The sequence below is a fragment of the Sapajus apella genome, unplaced genomic scaffold, assembly GCF_009761245.1.
Source record: "Sapajus apella isolate SASKATOON/1434 unplaced genomic scaffold, GSC_monkey_1.0 scaffold215, whole genome shotgun sequence".
NCBI classification, from domain to species: Eukaryota; Metazoa; Chordata; class Mammalia; order Primates; family Cebidae; genus Sapajus; species Sapajus apella.
In genome coordinates, this window is record NW_022437155.1 from 1 (window position 1) to 16,765 (window position 16,765).

At 54.4% G+C, this 16,765-nt stretch overlaps 1 protein-coding gene across 1 annotated transcript in view; it reads right to left on the minus strand.

Annotated features, from left to right (window-relative positions):
* Positions 1 to 996: 996 nt before the first annotated feature.
* The window catches only part of MYO15A (myosin XVA), a 46,041-nt gene continuing 30,272 nt past the window's right edge, over positions 997 to 16,765 (minus strand). Inside the window, 22 exon segments of the mRNA XM_032270689.1 lie at positions 997 to 1,134; positions 2,198 to 2,358; positions 4,605 to 4,701; positions 5,128 to 5,205; positions 5,755 to 5,849; positions 7,229 to 7,359; positions 8,817 to 8,899; positions 9,154 to 9,227; positions 9,486 to 9,558; positions 9,836 to 9,908; positions 10,184 to 10,299; positions 10,905 to 11,083; positions 11,583 to 11,657; positions 11,748 to 11,859; positions 12,501 to 12,642; positions 13,409 to 13,527; positions 13,616 to 13,731; positions 14,084 to 14,159; positions 14,635 to 14,694; positions 14,888 to 15,009; positions 16,399 to 16,471; positions 16,632 to 16,737. Coding sequence (XP_032126580.1) covers positions 997 to 1,134; positions 2,198 to 2,358; positions 4,605 to 4,701; positions 5,128 to 5,205; positions 5,755 to 5,849; positions 7,229 to 7,359; positions 8,817 to 8,899; positions 9,154 to 9,227; positions 9,486 to 9,558; positions 9,836 to 9,908; positions 10,184 to 10,299; positions 10,905 to 11,083; positions 11,583 to 11,657; positions 11,748 to 11,859; positions 12,501 to 12,642; positions 13,409 to 13,527; positions 13,616 to 13,731; positions 14,084 to 14,159; positions 14,635 to 14,694; positions 14,888 to 15,009; positions 16,399 to 16,471; positions 16,632 to 16,737 — 2,299 coding nt within the window.

Here is a 16,765-nt window from a genome sequence, read left to right on the forward strand (position 1 = left end):
TTCTCAAAAGTGTGGTCTAGGGGGTTAAAAACCATTTTCACTGGGCAGGGTGGCTCATTCTTGTAATCCCACTGCTTTGGGAGGCTGAGGCAGGAGGTTGCTTGAGCCCAGGAGTTCAAGACCAGCCTGGGCAAAGTAACCATAAAAGTAAGTTCAGCCTGGGCAACAGAGCAAGACTCTGGCTCTATAAAAAGTGGTACATCTTTTTTTTTTGTAAAGAAAGAAATAAAAAATTAATTAAATACATAAGTAAATAAAGGCTAACACACAATTTACTTGATGACTCCTTGTTGTTTGATATTGAGGTTACTTCTGATATTCTGCTATTGGAGCAGCATTGCACTGAATGCTTTTGTGGCTAAATCCTTCTGTATAGCCACGTGTTTCCTGAACCACAGGGAACGTGTGCCCTGGAAACTTTTTTTTTTCTTTTTTTTGAGACAGAGTCTTGCTCTTATTGCCTAGGCTGGAGTGCAATGGCGCAATCTCGGCTCATCGCACTCTGCCTCCCGGGCTCAAGTGATTCTCCTGCCTCAGCCTCCCGAGTAGCTGGGATTACAGGCACCTGCTACCATGCCCAGTTAATTTTTTGTATTTTTAGTAGAGACAGGGTTTCACTATGTTGGTCCTGCTAGTCTCAAACTCCTAACCTCCGGTGATCCACCCACCTCTGCCTCCCAAAGTGTTGGGATTACAGGTGTGAGCCACTGAGCCTGGCCCTGGAAGCTTTTTTTTTTTTTTTTTTTTTAAATCATTCCCTTTGGTCTGAGTTAATAATATCAACCAGAAGCAATTTGTGAGAGAGAGCTGGGGTCCCAGCTCCTATAGGTAGGTGGAGACTTCAATCCCCAGGCAAAGACAGCCCCTTCCCAGACAGCCCCACTGGTACAAGAGGGGAGCCTGGGGGCCTGGGGACAGCCAGCTCTGAGGAGGGTGGAGGTGGGCTGAAAGGGCAGGGTTGCCTGTCCACCCCAGCTGAGACAGGTGGGCAGGTGCTCACACACTCGGCAGGTAGAAGTGGTCCTTGGCGCGGTGCTGCAGTGAAGCCAGCTTGGACACCTGCTGCAGCAGCTGCTCACTGGGCCGGCTGGCTGGCATGCTGCTGAAGAGGCCCTTCAGGTAGTCAGGCAGGACCTGCAGGGAGCACCTGGGTAAGGGGCTGCCAGGCAGGCATGCGTGCAGTCACTCAGCTGCAGGGGGCCTGGGGACATGCAAGTCTAATGACTGCAGCCCCATCCTCTTCTGGGGTAGGATGGCCTATTACTTTCCTGGGTTTTGGAGAATGATGGCAGAAACAGATAATGGTGATATGGGAGGACAGTGGCCTTGATGCCTATGAGGGAGTCCCCACAGCAACCTTGCCAGGATGTGGGCTGGCTGGTGAGATCAGACAATCAACACTGCAGTGTGTACGTGTATCTATCAGGCCTGCTGTTTCTCAAAACTGAGTGTGCCTGAGTCACAGGAGGGCTTGCCAAAACAGACGTCCAGGTTGTGCCCCAGAAGCTCTGAGCCAGGAGGTTTGAGGCGGGACTTGAGGATTTGCATCCCGTTTTTGCCAGTCCACAGGCTTCACATCGAGTAGCGTGGAGCTGGACTGCGTAGGGCTATGCTTCAACAGTGACACCATGTGGCCGCAAAAGCTACGTGACCATATTGTGTACAATTCCTGAAGTTTTGGCACCAGTTCCACAAAAATACACACTTTCTGTCCAAGCACTTCCAAACATGCTGGCACAGTAGGGGAGAACCCAGACTTTGTAAACTCCACGATCCTGACTTAGAGGACTTCCAAGTCTCAGAGTAGAATAACACACAGACAAAAATGACAATATCAGCAAAGCCTGGCTTAGCACATAAAACAAAGGACAGGCCCATGTTCAGAAGAAGAAGAAATCAGACGAAAAGTGGACCTCAAAGAGGGCCTAATGGAAGAGGTGCTGTTTGGGGGCAGCTTGCTGGAGAGGAATTAGATAAGCTGGGAAGTCCACATGGAGGCATGGCATATGCAAAGGCCCTCAAAGGTAGTGAGGGCTGTTTTGACTTCTTCCAAGAGACCACATAGGGGAGCAGAGGCCTCAGGGTTAGAGAGGTCCACAGTGCCTGAATCATCAAATACCAGGGGCGTGGAGTCTGACTCACAGGCACGGGGGAGACTAGAAGGTCCCAGAGTCCAGAGAAGCCCATGTGTGCTGACCTGGTTGTAATGCATGGTCACATACAGCTCATTCTCGAATTTGAGTGGCTGATCCCAGAGCACACGCCGGAACCAGAGCATGTAGCCGCCATCCACTTGCTCCATCTCGGAGGCCACATCCAGGATGTAAGCACGGCGACTGAGTGGGCACACATGCTGGCCTGCAGAGAGCAGGAAGGCAGGACTGGGTGGGGGTATGTGTGCACACACATGTGCACCTGTACAGAGCATGTGTGCAGACCCCAACCTGCTACCCAGGTGAGGCATCACCTCAGGCAAATTATCTACCTGCTCTGCGACACAGCTTCCTTGTTAAAGGAGAACGTATTTGTTGAATGAGGTGCCCTATCTTTTATTGAAATGTTGATGACCACAGACGGGAATAACTCCAATTCAAAGCTATAAGTAATGCTCCATTTCTCCTGGGGAAAGAGGAGCTGCTGAAGAGTGCCCCAAGGGTGGCCTGCCTGGATGGGAAAGTGCCCTGCATTATGGCCAGAGAAGGCCCAGTCCCTTTCTAGAGGAGGCTTGGGACAAACACAAACACAAGAGGCTTCAGACCATGACACCTGGTGGGTACCTTTCTGCAGACCTCCTTCAGGAGAGACCCCTTGCCAGGCACCTGGCATAAGTGGGGGTGGGGAGGATTGGGGTCTAAGCCTGTGAGAAGCTCAAGTTTTTCTCTCTTTCACTGACATTTCTGCCACCCATCTCACACCTGCAATAAAATCTTACTAAAGAAAGGGAGTTTGGTATGATTACATGATTACCACTATGTGACTGTTGGTAAGTTACAACTTCTGTGGCAGGCTGAATAATGACCCCTCCAAAGATGTCCAGGTCCTAACCTCTAGAACTTGTGAATATGTCATGTTCTTGGCAAAAGGCACTCTGCAGTTGTGATTAAGTTAAGGATCTGGAGATGAAGATGATCCTGGATTATGCAAGCAGGCCCAACGTCAGCACAGGGGTCCTCATAAGAGGAAAGCAGAAGGGTCAGAGTCAGAGGAGGAGATGTGAGACCAGAAGCAGAGGCTGGTGGGGAGAGATTTAAGGATTGTACGTTGTTGGCTTTGGAGATGGAGGAAGGGGCCATGAACCAAGGAATGCGGGTGTCCTCTAGAAGCTGGAAAAGGAAAGGAAACAGATTCTTCCCTAGAGCCTCCAGAAGGAACCTGGCCCTGATGCTATTTTCATTTTAGAACTTCTGACTTTCAGAATTATAAGGTAATTTATTTGTGTTTTTTTAAGCCACTAAATTTGTGATAATCTGTTATAGCAGCAATAGGAAACGAATACAGCCTCCCTGGGCCTCAGTTTCCCCATCTGTAAATGCAAAGGCTAACAGCCTCCACTTCATAAGGTTGTTGTGGCGATTAAAAGAGTTCACAGAATGAAATGCTTTCTTTTTTTTTTTTTTTTAGACAGAATCCCACTCCATCGCCCAGGCTGGAGTGCAGTGGCATGATGATGGCTCACTGCAACCTCCGCCTCCAGGGTTCCAGTGATTATCGTGCCTCAGTCTCCCCAGTAGCTGGAATTACAGGTGTGCACTGCCATGCTTGGCTCATTTTTAGTAGAGATGGGTTTCACCATGTTGGCCAGGCTGCTTTTGAACTCTGGCCTCAAGTGATCCACCCGCCTCAGCCTCCCAAAGTGCTGGGATTACAGGCATGAGCCACCATACCTGGCCTGAAATGCTTTGAATTGTGCCTGGGGCACAGCATCTGTTCAATAAATGTCAGTTATTAGGACTGTTTTGTTACCTGCCATTCTCCCCTAATGTCTTAGCTGGACTTGGGTGGGCAGGCAGGGCTGACAGCACACGGCTGAGGGCTAAGGCAGTGGTAGGGAGGGCTGGCTGGGGATTGCTGGAGCTGACCAGCTGGTGACAGGAGGCAAGACCATGATCTAGACCCTAGGGCAGGCAGCAGATGGAAGGGGCTTTGGGATATGTGATGGTCACCTACGGTCCCAGGAGCCCTTGAGAGGGGCTCAGTGACACCTCAGGAGGGGCTCCTCTGGCCATTATAAGGCATGAGAAGCAGGAAAGAAGGCTTGCACCTTTAGATTCCAGGAGTGTGGGGCTACCAATGGAAACCTTCCCAGGATGTAATCTCTTTGAGGGCACAGCCTATGTCCTCCCATTGAGCATGCCCTTAGGGGCAAAGGGAGAGTTGAGAGAGGGCCCTTACCACAAGGTAAGGCAAAATAAGCAAAGCAGAGAGGGACAGAGGAAGGGCTGGGGGTGCTTGGTACACACAGAGATCCTTCCCCATAGGGGTCAAGGGGCTTCCTGGAAGAAGTGGCACCTGACTTGGGCCGTAAAGTCTGGGTGGAGGCCCCACATGGCCCAAGGCCGGGGGATGAGAATGAGCCCAGCATGCTCAGTCTTTCTGGCACTCACCACGGTTGGTGACAACGAAGATAACATATTCATTAAAGGCCTCGGGGCGTGTCAGAGCCATCTCAGCACAGATCTCTTCTATCACGTCCAGGGCCACCTGGGGGTGGGGGTGGGGGCGGAAGGGATGAGGCCATGTCAGTTAGGATTCACCTCTGTCCTTCTGGCCCCACTCAGGCCCCCAGAGGCCATGTGTGGAGTTCCTCAGCCCTCTTCACAGAGGTGCACAATCCTCTGAGGTCTCTGAAAATCAGCCTCAGGCAGGGAAAGAACACAGCTTGTGGTCTGAGACTTAGGTTTAAAATCTGCTTCCGTCCCTTTTCTGCAGGATGACCTGAGCCAGAGGCCTAACCTCTCCGAGGTGCAGTTTGCTCTTCTGAGAAATAAGTCCTGCCTTGTGGGACTGTTTGAGAGCCTGGGAGGGCTCAGCATCCTTGGGGGCTTACTCCATCCCCATCCTGGAGCCTGGGCTGTTCCTGTTCCTGCCCCTCCAGTACCTGACTGCAGGAGACATTCCTTCACTTACAGTGCATGTTTTGATTTTGAGATGGCGTTCAAGGCCTCCAGGAAGAAGAAAGAGTTGCCTCTTGGAACTGCGGCCTGCCTGGGGGTGGGTAGGTGGGAGAGGGGTGACAGGTTGAGTCCTGGGATCTGAGTGGCCCTTGTCCCCTGCCCTGCGAGTTCCCAAGCCAAAGGGTCCTGGGCTTGCATGTGTAGGAACACTTGAGCACCTGGGCCTTGCAGGGCCTGTCTGCATGCCCCTGAGTGCAATGCACCTGACACAGAGGTCTCTGGGCAGGGCTGTGTCTCCCATTCATTCGTTTTTGTTTTTTGACATGGAGTCTTGATCTGTCACCGAGGCTGGAATGCAGTGGCGTGATCTTGGCTCACGGCAACCTCCGCCTCCTGGGTTCAAGCAATTCTCCTGTCTTAGCCTCCCGAGTAGCTGGGATTACAGGTGCTTGCCACCATACCCGGTTAACTTTTGTATTTTTAGTAGAGACAGGGTTTTGCCATGTTGGCCAGGCTGCTCTTGCACTCCTGACCTCAGGTGATTTGCCTGCCTCGGCCTTCCAAAGTGCTGGAATTACAGGTGTGAGCCACTGTGCCCAGCTTCCCATTCAATTTGAACCTACTTGTACCCCATGCTTACCAACATAGCCCGAAGCTCTATGCTGCTGGGGAGCTCCAGACGACCCCCAAAGCGCAAGGTTTTCTGCAGGTTCTGCTCACAGGCCTTGGCAATCCCTGCAGAAGCAGGGAGTCCAGGCCTTGCCGAAGGTGGGCAGTGGGAGAAAGGGGCTCCTCTTGCCAGCAACCATGAGCCCACTGTATTCTCTCCACAAGCTATGGGCAGGCATTTACTCCCCCACTTGACAGTTGAGCAAACAGTTCAGACAAGGACAGGGACTTGCCCAAGGTCAAGAGCTAGAGGTTAGGAGCTAGATTTGAACATGGTCTAGCCCACAGTCCCCTTGGCAACCTATGAGCCTGTAAACTGCTGTCATCCTGAGCTGCTGACTGGGAAGCTTGTAGCCAACAGGCTCTGTGGCTTGGGTGATGTAGCTCTGCCCCTGCCAGCTGGGATACCCTGCCAACTGCTCTCCCTCACCCAGGCCTCCCAGTGCAGGAGATCCCAGCATCAGTGCTCCATTTCTCTGAGTCAGGAGTTCTAGGGCACATTCTGCTGCCTTCATGCATCTGGAGCCCTTCCATGGGGAGCTGGGTCTATTCATATGTGTGTCTAGGCATATTTGTTAAGTGAATCAGAGAGAAGGATTCAGAGGCAGGAAGGGTAAGGTCTCCTATCTCCTCCACGGCTGCCATGGCGACGACAAGGGCCCCAGCCTTCTTCTTTGGGAGGCCCAGGGATTGCTATGGAAACAACGCTGAAGAGTGGCCCCCACTTTCTCCATATTCTTTTTTTATTTGGGATGGAGTCTCGCACTGTCACCCAGGCTGGAGTGCAGTGGTGCAATCTTGGCAATTTCTGCCTCCCAGGTTCAAGCAATTCTCTTGCCTCAACTTTCTGAGAAGCTGAGGTTATAAGCACCCACCACCACGCCTGGCTAATTTTTGGTAGCAATGGGGTTTCACTATGTTGGTCAGGCTGGTCTCAAACTCCTGACCTTGTGATCCACCTGCCTTGGCCTCCCAAAGTGCTGGGATTACAGGGGTGAGCCACTGCCCCAGGACCCTTTCTCCATATTCTAAGATGGATGATACCAGCTTGGGCCCACCCCTGCCCAGATCCCTCAAGACCCTTGCCAAGTCCCAACAGTCAGGGAAGCGGGGCCGCACCCAAGTACTCTGGATTCTCCCACATTCCACACGTTGCCACCCTGGTCTTTGCTCTTGTCACTCACTCCACCTGGAAATCCCTCCTACCCAGGGCAATACTTCTTCTAAGGAGTCTTTCCTGACTACCCCCTCCATTAGATCAGACAAACCACCACACCAGCCCCTGTGAAACCTTGACAAATGTTTGGGGAATAAATTAGTATTAGTAAACATTGCTTAGCACCTGTAAAGAGTGAGGCCCTCTGGGTTTCGCCTCCCACCAGCTGCCCACCTGGTACCCATGGGAGAAGCATGCAGCCCTGGGTCCCCACTCATTGACTTCTAACCTTGAAAGGGCAGGCCGGGGGTCCGGCTCACGTCTTGGAGGAAGCGAGTGAGGTGTGGGTGGAGGACCTCGGAGCAGCTGTGGTAGGCAGTCACAATGTACAGCAGCCTCCAGCCTCGCTGGCAGCTGTCCCTGCAAGGACACATGGGAGCCATGTCACAGGCAGCCACAGCACTAGAGTGTGCCAACAGCCTCCTGGGATATCCCTCCTGGGATTGAGCTGAGGAAGATTCCAACTCTCAGGCAGCTCCTGTCTCCTGAAGATGCTCCTCCCTGCCCAGTGAAGAGGCCCAGGGCAGGTGGGCCTTGAAGCCATGCAGAAGGCATATGCTGTTTGGGAAGTCAAGATGGGGGAAAGGGAAGGAAGAGGATGGGGCCCCAGACATCTTCTCCAGGTAGGGGAAGTACTGTGACTCTTTCCCCTCCTATTCTTCTCTTTTCTGCCTCACAGCAGGTGGGGGATCTCTCTGAGAAGGCTTCTGGGAAAAGGCGAACCTGCTGAGACTGTGTAGAGGTCATGACAGGTAAGGACCAGGGCTGGGAGGAGCAGGAGGACAAGCTGAGTGGTTCTAAAATTTCTGAGGAGATGGAGAGCAAGTGAGGAGGTAGTTCAGATGGAGACAGGAGCGGGCCTGATGGTAACAAGGGCATACACACATTGAGCACCTATTGTGTGCTGACCCTGCATGAGTGGAACACAGTAATTCACCTTCATATGATCCTGGGTGTGAGGGTTTCATTTGTAGGGATATCTGATGTCTGGGAACAACACTTGGGCTTCCTTTGGGAAACCACCCACCCCTCTCTGGATCCCCGTGGTTTGGAGATGGGCAAGGAAGTCAGGTTTGGTTAATGAGAACACTGCAACCCCTGGCCACAGTAATTGGCCTAGGGATAGGTATATGACCCAAGACTGGCCAATAAGAGTTCAGCCTCCTCCTGGCTTTGGTGATTGGTTTTAGGATATACTTATATGTGACCTAGATCTAACCAATCACTACTCTGTATCCTCCAGCCTTTATGATTGGTTCAGGGTTGAGCTTGTGACCAACTCAAGCCTGTAAGGCTGGATTTGAGAATTTCTGCTGCAAATATTGGGTCAGTTTTCCTTTGTCTGGGATTGCTGAGCTGTTGCCCCAGACCTGCCACCTTGCTACTCTGTGGGAGAGGCTGTTTGGGAATGATCAACACAGAGGAAAGCAGAGCCAGAAGATGGAGAAAGCCTACTTTCTAATGACCTGGATCCAGCTATGCCTGAAGCCACATACTCATTGACTTTTCACTTCTCTGAATCAATGAGTTTCCTCTTGCTTAAACCAGCTTGAGTTGGGTTTCTGTCACTTGCAACTAAGAATCTGGACTTACACATTATTATTGCCATTTTACAGGTAAAGGCACTAAAGTTTAGACAGCAGAAATTGCGTGTTCCAGACCAAGTAATTCCAAAAATGTGCTCTATTGAGTGAGGAAGAGGGTGAGGGGAAGACTATCCAGGAGGGGTCAACCCTGGGGAGGTGGGAGACTGAACTGGCCCCTCCTGGAGCATGGACACATTGGGGGAATGGTGGGGTAAAGCCCAGTTCACTCACTGCTTGGAGCTGGTATTGTCGGTGATCTGCTTCACAACTTGGCAGTAACACTCATCCCGCATGACCTCATGGTCCCCACACAGCTGAAGGAGGCCAGAGAGGTCACACAACAAAGACATATTTAGGGCTATGTCACATACCAGGTACATAAGAACAGGGTGGGCACCTGGAGACAGGCCTTGTGTCCCTTTCCCAGCCCCCTCCCTACCAGCATGATGCATTCCTCTTTGGACCATTGGAAAGGCTTCCCACCCTAATGTCCTGTGACTGATTGACAGATGGGAAACTGAGCCACAGGGCAAAAAAGGAGGCATCTGGCAAAGTTGGCTGAACTGACCTTTAGGAGGTTACAAAGCACGTCCAGGTCACTCTGGCCCTTCAGTGGGGCATCCCCCATGAACCTCATCACAGCTGAAGGAAAGACCCATCCCATTCAGACCCACCAAACCCCCAGTTGCTCACCCATCCCAGGAAGCCCCAGGGCTGAGCCCTTCCCTGGGGGCCTTGGCCACAGGCAGCTGGGGGCTGCTATTCTCTTAAACGTGTCCCATGTTTGAGTTGGGGGGAGGGAAAGAATCTGAAGACCAGGGAGGAGTGGTGACCAGTAGACATCACACAGTGCTGGATCCCACCTGGCCCAGAGCCCTGGCTGCAGTCCCACCCCCACACCTAGGAACATGTCGGTGGCCATCTTGTTGAGGCTGCTGTCGCTGAGTTCGATGAGGGATTCCTGGAGAGGGGTCTGTGGGGAAAGAAGGCTATGTCATGATGGAGGAGGGACATGTCAGAACAGAGAGGGGACACATTGTGTTTCAAGGCCATATGATAACAGGAGGGTCCATGTCACAAAAGGGGAGCCAGGCCCAACACTGGGGACACATGATGTCCTTGGGAGGGAATCAGGGTGCTGAGAACTAGAGGGTCTCATTGAGAACAAGTTTGTTCAACCCAGGGTCCTGGGAGGGGGCCCTTGTATCACCATTTTACAGATGGGGAAACCGAGGTCCGAGACTGGACACCTTGGTGAAGCAAAGCATGTCCTCCAAGGTTCTGGACTCCCGACCTTCCTTGGATTTCAGCCTGAGGCCATCCCTGCGGTGGGAGGTGGTGGATGCTACTGACCTGTCCTGCCTAAGCCTTGGCTACATGCTTTTCCACAAGGGACTGTTCTTGACCCACCATTCTGATCAGTCTACCAGACAGGGAGACCCTCAGAGGTAGGCACTGAAGTGGGCCGCACACCTGGGTAGTCTCTCATCTCTCCCACCAGAAGTGGGGCCTCCCAGACCGATAGCCTGCAGTTTGGACAGTTGCAAGAAGCCCAGAACCATCCCAGTGTGGGAAAGAGGGGTGGGGCCGCCACTCACTGGGGTCTTCTCTGAGGGTCTCGGAAATACTTCTGGGCAAACTCGAGCATTGTGTAGGGCGGGAGAGCCACGGCTTCCTCCCGATGGTCAGCAGAGCCGGCCCTGACTGGGGGACCCTGCAGAAGAGGCGGAGCTACGAAGGCCCTGCCTGGCCACACCACGCATAGCCCTTCGGTCAAAACACAACGCAACCCCTCAAGCAGCCCGACCACCCATCCATCTGGACTTGCCCACCCATCTATCTGAAGCCTCCTGCATGCTGTTGGCCTTGCCCCTTTAGTCCACTCATGTCTTTCACTTGCAGGGCTAACCCCACTCCCTGCCCCACTTGGCTACACCCTTGCCCAGGTTTGACTTCCCCAGCTGCCTTGTCACAGCTGACCCCAGCCCTCGCTAGCTCCACAAGCCCGACCCCACCCACTCACCTGGCCTCACCCCATCCCAGACTTGACCTACTGGCGGGCCCAGGCTGGTCTGACCCCACTGCCCTTATTACAACCAGCTGATCCTCACCCTTCCCTACCCCGTTTGACCACACCTCCAGCCATCTCTGGACCCATCTCCTGGGTCTCACCTGCAGCTCACTCTATACCTGGTTCACCCTAGTCTAAGACCGGCCATGCCCCAAGAGCCTGGCCACGCCCTTGGCCGACCTTATTCCCACTAGCCTCACCCCTTCCGCTTAGTCTACCCAGCCCCACCGCACCCACACTGGTCTCACCTTTCTCCTGCGGCCCACCTCCTGTGCAGCGGCTGCAGAGGCCACAGCAGCGGCCACGGCGGCTGCTCGGCCACTGCCCGGTTCTGCTGGCAGCTGCAGGAAGTCGGGAGCAGCAGCGGGCTGCACCAGCTCCGAAGGGAAGCGGCCCACGCGCCCATGGATGGTTCCGAACCTCCAGCCTAGGGGCGGGTAAAAGGTCTAAGGCAAACTGGAGGGTCTTGTCTTGTGACTAAAGGGGTCCCTTAGGGAGACTTGGGTACCTTCTTAACCCCTCTCTAGAACTCTGTGAGGCAGGTCAGGCCATTGAACCCATTTTACAGATAAGGAAACAGGCTCAGGGAAGGAAAGGGATTTTCTCAGGGCCACAGGACCATAACGGGGAAGTGAAGCAAAAAAGCAAAGCAGGGTTTGTGGACTCTCTGGTCATGTGGAGACACAAAGAGAGTCTTGGGCCACAAACACGGAAACACCCATGGAGACCCGTCAGCCACATAAACAGGCAGAGCAGAGGGCTCTGTCTGACTACCAACAGACACTGACAGGCCATGCCTTGATCTTGGATACCTGGCCAGCTCAGACCACTTTCGGGCACCAAGAAACCCTCACTGTGCATCTCAGCATGAGTGTGTGAAACTAGGATGCACCCTGTATGAGATTTCCAGGTTCTGGGGCACCCACCAAAGTCAGGGCCTGTACGCCGTAGCTCCTCCAGGTACACCACCTTCTTGCGGACCACGCAGCCGGCACTGTAGCCTGTAGGCCAGGCTCGGGTCAGTATCTCCCAGGGAGGCCCCCTTGGCCAGCCCCCCCCTCCCCAACCCAGCCCACCCCAGTGGCACTGACCCACTCGAGGAGGCTCTAGAGGCTGCAGGTGGATGATGTCACCCTTGTGGAAAGCCAGCAGTGCCGGGTCCTCAGGCTGGAAGTTCCTCACAGCGACCACATAGTCAGAGTCCTGGGTCAGCCAGGGGCAGGGTGACGGCAACAGCCCCATCAACCCACTCCCAGATGCCTAGGGCAACCCCTGCTCCTCACATCCTTCCTGACTCATCAGGGAGCCCTCGTTAGGTGAGAAGGGGTAAGGGCATTCTGGGTGGAAGAAAGGGCTGGAGGCTGAGTCTGAGGGACACATATGGACTTTAGGGCACATGCATAGGCCTTCCCCACTCAATACCTCACCGACCTTCCTGCTGAAGCCTTCCTCAGGCCTGGGGCACAGAGATAACCTGCCCTAGGCCTGGGGCTGCCAGACGGGAGTGGGCAGAGGGGATGGAAAGAGACTGAGATGCAGTGGGCAGGCCATACAGCCAAGGCAGGAGGGTGAGGAGTACAGTTGCTGCAGAGCTCAGAGGAGATACTGTGTCCTCGGGAGGGGCACTGGCCAGCAGGGGGCATTGGCAAAGGTTTTCTGAAGGAGCAGGCAAAGGGTATTCCAAGCGGAAGGCACAGCCAGTGCAAAGGCCTGAAGGTAGACAGAAGTCTATGGACACAGTCATACTTCCCAGGCAGGTGGGGCTAGTATGTATGTGGGGCGGGAGAGTCCTGTTGCTGGGCCCTCAGCCTGGGTGGGGGGAAGATCTGTGGGAAGGTCCTGACCTTCTTCAGCTCCAAGATGAAGTCATCCACCAGGGTCTTGACCTGGTGAGCCCGGGCTGAGAAGAGGATGACCTTCTCACTGGCCAAGTTGAACTCCAGCATATTCTGGGAGGGCATTGTCACAAACAGGATATCTGCAAAGCTGGAGGATGGGCTGGTGGCATGAGGGAAGGACTCCACTGCCAGAAAGTTGCCCTCCTTCTACCTGTTGTGCTGCTTCTGCTCCTGTCCTGCCCCATTTGAAGTCCACCTTGGCCCCATTGTGCCAGCTCCCACAGGACCCTAAGAACTTCCCACTTCCCCTCTCTGACCCAGGCTGTGGCTTCAGCTCAGTTCCTACCACCCTTTGGGACAACACTCTGACCCTTCTCCACCCTTTGTCCCTTGGTCCAAGCTCTAAATCTAGATTTGTGCCTACCCAAATCTCTCTTTCACCCACTGACCAAATTCTCTACATCTTTCAAAGCAAGGAGCCTTTACCCAACTCGTGGGCAAGTTTCTATTCCCATCCTCAGGTTATAAAGGACGAAAGGGACTTCTGGCAGAGGAAGGAGTCTGAGGACTCAGTAAGGTGTCATGGCTGGCAGTGCTTCCCTCCCCAGCTGCATCAGGGCTTGGTCGTTTCCAGCACAGTCGCCCCTCTGCACAGTGCTGCTGCTGTGGGAACTGGAAGGAGGGCAGGGGAGTGGGTGCATAGCTCAACCCCTTTCTGGCTGTGTGACCTGAGACAAACAACTTCTCTCTCTGAGCCTCAATTTTCCCAGCTCTAAAATGGGCTTGCTTCAATGGCTTGGCACAGAGCCTGGTGCATCATGGGTACTTGGTAAGTGGCTGTGGAGAGGAAGGAAATGCTGATGCTAGTCTGTACCTCAGTCTCCAGCCAGCCCCACTTCCCCCCTGCCAGTCACCTGTATGCACGCAGGACCCGCAGCTGCCCGCTGGCCTCCTGGCCACCCTTGACCATCCTCAGGAGTTTGATGCCCATGTGGGACACAGCTAGGAGCTGCACGCCAGTGCCTACGCTGCCCTGGGGCAGGGATGAAGGGCATGTGAGGGTCCTCTCGCCTCATCCCTGAATGCTCTGAACAGGTAGGAGGCAGGTGGGGGGCTCGCACCGTGGCAGGGAAGAGGCGGGAGAAGTAGACCTCCCAGGTGTCTCGTGCAGCGCTGACCACGGCCCGCTTCACGCTCTCTGTTACCAGAGGCCTCTGTGTGTCCAGCTGGTTCTGGGCTATGGGAGGCCAGGTCTGGTCAGGACCCTCTCCCCACTCCCCTGCCAGCCCCCATCTCAGGGATGTCAGGGAGAAAGGTGGCTGATACCTAGCAAGAAGGCATCTAACCAGTGTCTATACTGAGAAACAGAAACTCAGAAATGGACGAGATGGCGAGGACACACAGTGTGTCAGGCATTGCCAACCCCAAACATGCAGCCAGGCCACGTGAGAGGCCAGAAGCAGAGCAAGGAGGCACATGTCTGGGAGACAGTGGGGCTGGGCTTGTCAGCCTCAGTCTCCCTCCGGGACAGGGCTGGCTGTGTCTCTGGCTGGTTGCTCCATCAATACCCTTCCCCTCCCCCGAGATACCGAACAGGGCCTTCATCTTGAGCCTCTCATCCTCAGAGATGCGCAGGCAGGCTTCAGACAGCGTATCGTGCAGGATCTGTGGGAACAGGCTGTGATGCAGGCGGTGCATGAGACTCACCTGGCTGGAATCCAGGCTGGACTCTACTAGGGTGAGTGACAACGTGGGGGGGTGTCCCATTTTGCAGCAGTGGGGTCATCTATAAGCTGGGTCATCTGTGTAAATCAGATTCTCCTTCAGGGACCCTCTCCTTTCTCCTCACCCCCACAATCCAGGCCACTCTTCCTAGGCCTCAGTAATCTATACAGGGGTTTACAGTTGACTTCTGGGCCATGTCTAGCTCAGGCAAACTATGGCTCTGATTAGGTTGAACTGTGGGCTCACTGACCCTACCCATGGGAGGGGGGAGATTCAATAAAACAGCTGCCCGTCCTCACCCCAGTCAAGGACCCCAAGTCCTAGCATGCAGAGGCAGGCTTTGCCGCCAGCCTGTCTTTGCATTCACACTGCCATGCTGAGTTCACTGAGGCAGAAAGGAGAGAGAGGACCTCACCTGCCGGAACAGGAGGTCAAGCTGCACAGGATGGCTGTAGCTGTCCTTGGGGTAAAACACCTGTAGGGGCGGGGCTTCAGTGGGTACCTTCCAACTGCCCCCTCACCTTGCTTCACACCCGGCCCTGCCTCCTAGGTGCAGCTCTGCCCCAGCTCTGACTCCATTCCTGGCTTCAGCCTGGCCCTTTTCGGTCCTCCTGGACCCTCCTCTGCCCGCCTTCAGCCCCTCCCCTGGCTCTGACTGTGCTCCGCACCTCTTTTCGCAGGAAGATCCTCCAGGGGGCGTCCTGATAGCCATAGAAGCTGGGGTTGATGAGGCGGTGCAGCTGTGTCTGCATGGGTTCCTCAGGTGGCTCCAGTGACCGCGAGGGCAGAGCTGGAGAGCACGGGGTTCAGGGAGGCAGGAGAAGGCACCTCTTAGGATGAAGTGGGAGAGGCAGGGCAGGTGGAGGAGGACACAGCCCCTTCATTCAACACATAAAAACACCTATTGTATATAGGCCTGGGCTAAAGGCTGAGATGGCCCCACAAACAAGGTAGACAAGGCTTCTGCCCTGGAGTTTAGTGTCCATGACAGGTGTGGGTGGCATGGATCATTCAGAAACAAAGCTCTCACTGCCCAAGGCTGGGGTGGAGGGAAAGCAGGGTGGTTTAGGAAGGATCCTGGAGAGCTGGTCTATGAGGTCCTTCACTCCTAGCAGTCTAGGCAGATCTTGCTGAGGTGACAAAGGTGATTTGAGCTGTGACATGAATGGTGAGAAGGAGCCAGGTATACAATGGTTTTGGGGAAGAGCATTCTAGGCAGAGGGGATAGGAAGAGCAAGGGCTCCAAGGCAGGAGTGGGCTTGGAGTGTTCGGGGAACAGAGAGGAACAGAATGTGCCAAGGGGAGGAAGGGAGGAGATGAGGCTGGGGAGGTGGGCACATCATGCAGCGTCTCATAGGCCACAGTGAGGAGTTTGGAGCTTATTATAGGAGCCATCGGAGGGTTTTTGTCCGGGACAGGATGTGAGCTGCTAATATAGCTGTTAAGATCACTGTGGCTGCCGAGAGACAGAGGGTGTAGAGGTTAGGGCTCCAACTGTGATGCCAGGGGGCCTTGGGCAAGCCACTTAACCTGTCTGTGCCTCCATTTCCCCATCTGCAACATGTAGGAATAATAGTGTGACCTTGGGTAAGCCACTTAACCTGTCTAGGGCAACCCCTGCTCCTCACATCCTTCCTGACTCATCAGGGAGCCCTCGTTAGGTGAGAAGGGGTAAGGGCATTCTGGGTGGAAGAAAGGGCTGGAGCCTGAGTCTGAGGGACACACATGGACTTTACGTCATATGCATAGGCCTTCCCCACTCAATACCTCACCGACCTTCCTGCTAAAGCCTTCCTCAGGCCTGGGGCACAGAGATAACCTGCCCTAGGCCTGGGGGCTGCCAGACAGGAGTGGGCAGAGGGGATGGAAAGAGACTGAGATGCAGTGGGCAGGCCATACAGCCAAGGCAGGAGGGTGAGGAGTACAGTTCCCCATCTGCAACAAGTAGGAATAATAGAGCTACCTTGAAGGGTTCTGGTAGGATTATATGAGGCCAGGATGGGAGTGGCCAGAGATCTGTGCTACTTAAGTGCTAATATTATAATTATACCAATATGCTCACAACATGTACACAGGGGCTCAGGAACACACACTCCACCGACACACAGACTGGGACTCACCTATGCCCACAGACTGCCTCATATACTTGGATACCCTCCCCACCTCCTGGCCCTCTCACCTGAAGTGGGTGTCATGGATGGCCTTGGTGCACTGGTCACTGGCTTTACCAGGGCCACAGCTTCTCTGGACACCTGTCCCACCCCAAAGAGACTGCTCAGGGAGCAACAGGCAGGCCCTGTGGAGGGGCAGTGGCAGGGCCACAGCTTATAGGGGTGGCTGGTTTCTGAGGATCCGTGAGGCTCCTCTTTGACTTATGTTCCACCTGGGCCCAGCCCCACCCTGCCCCCTCACCTGGGTGCCAGGTGCAGCTGTCAGGTGAGTCATCTGCCCTTTTAGGATCATCAGGGCCTCCTCATGGGGGTCTGGCCGCTTCATGAACACCTTCCCGCCACCCTTTCTGTGGGCATTGGAGAACCGTGGCAGGT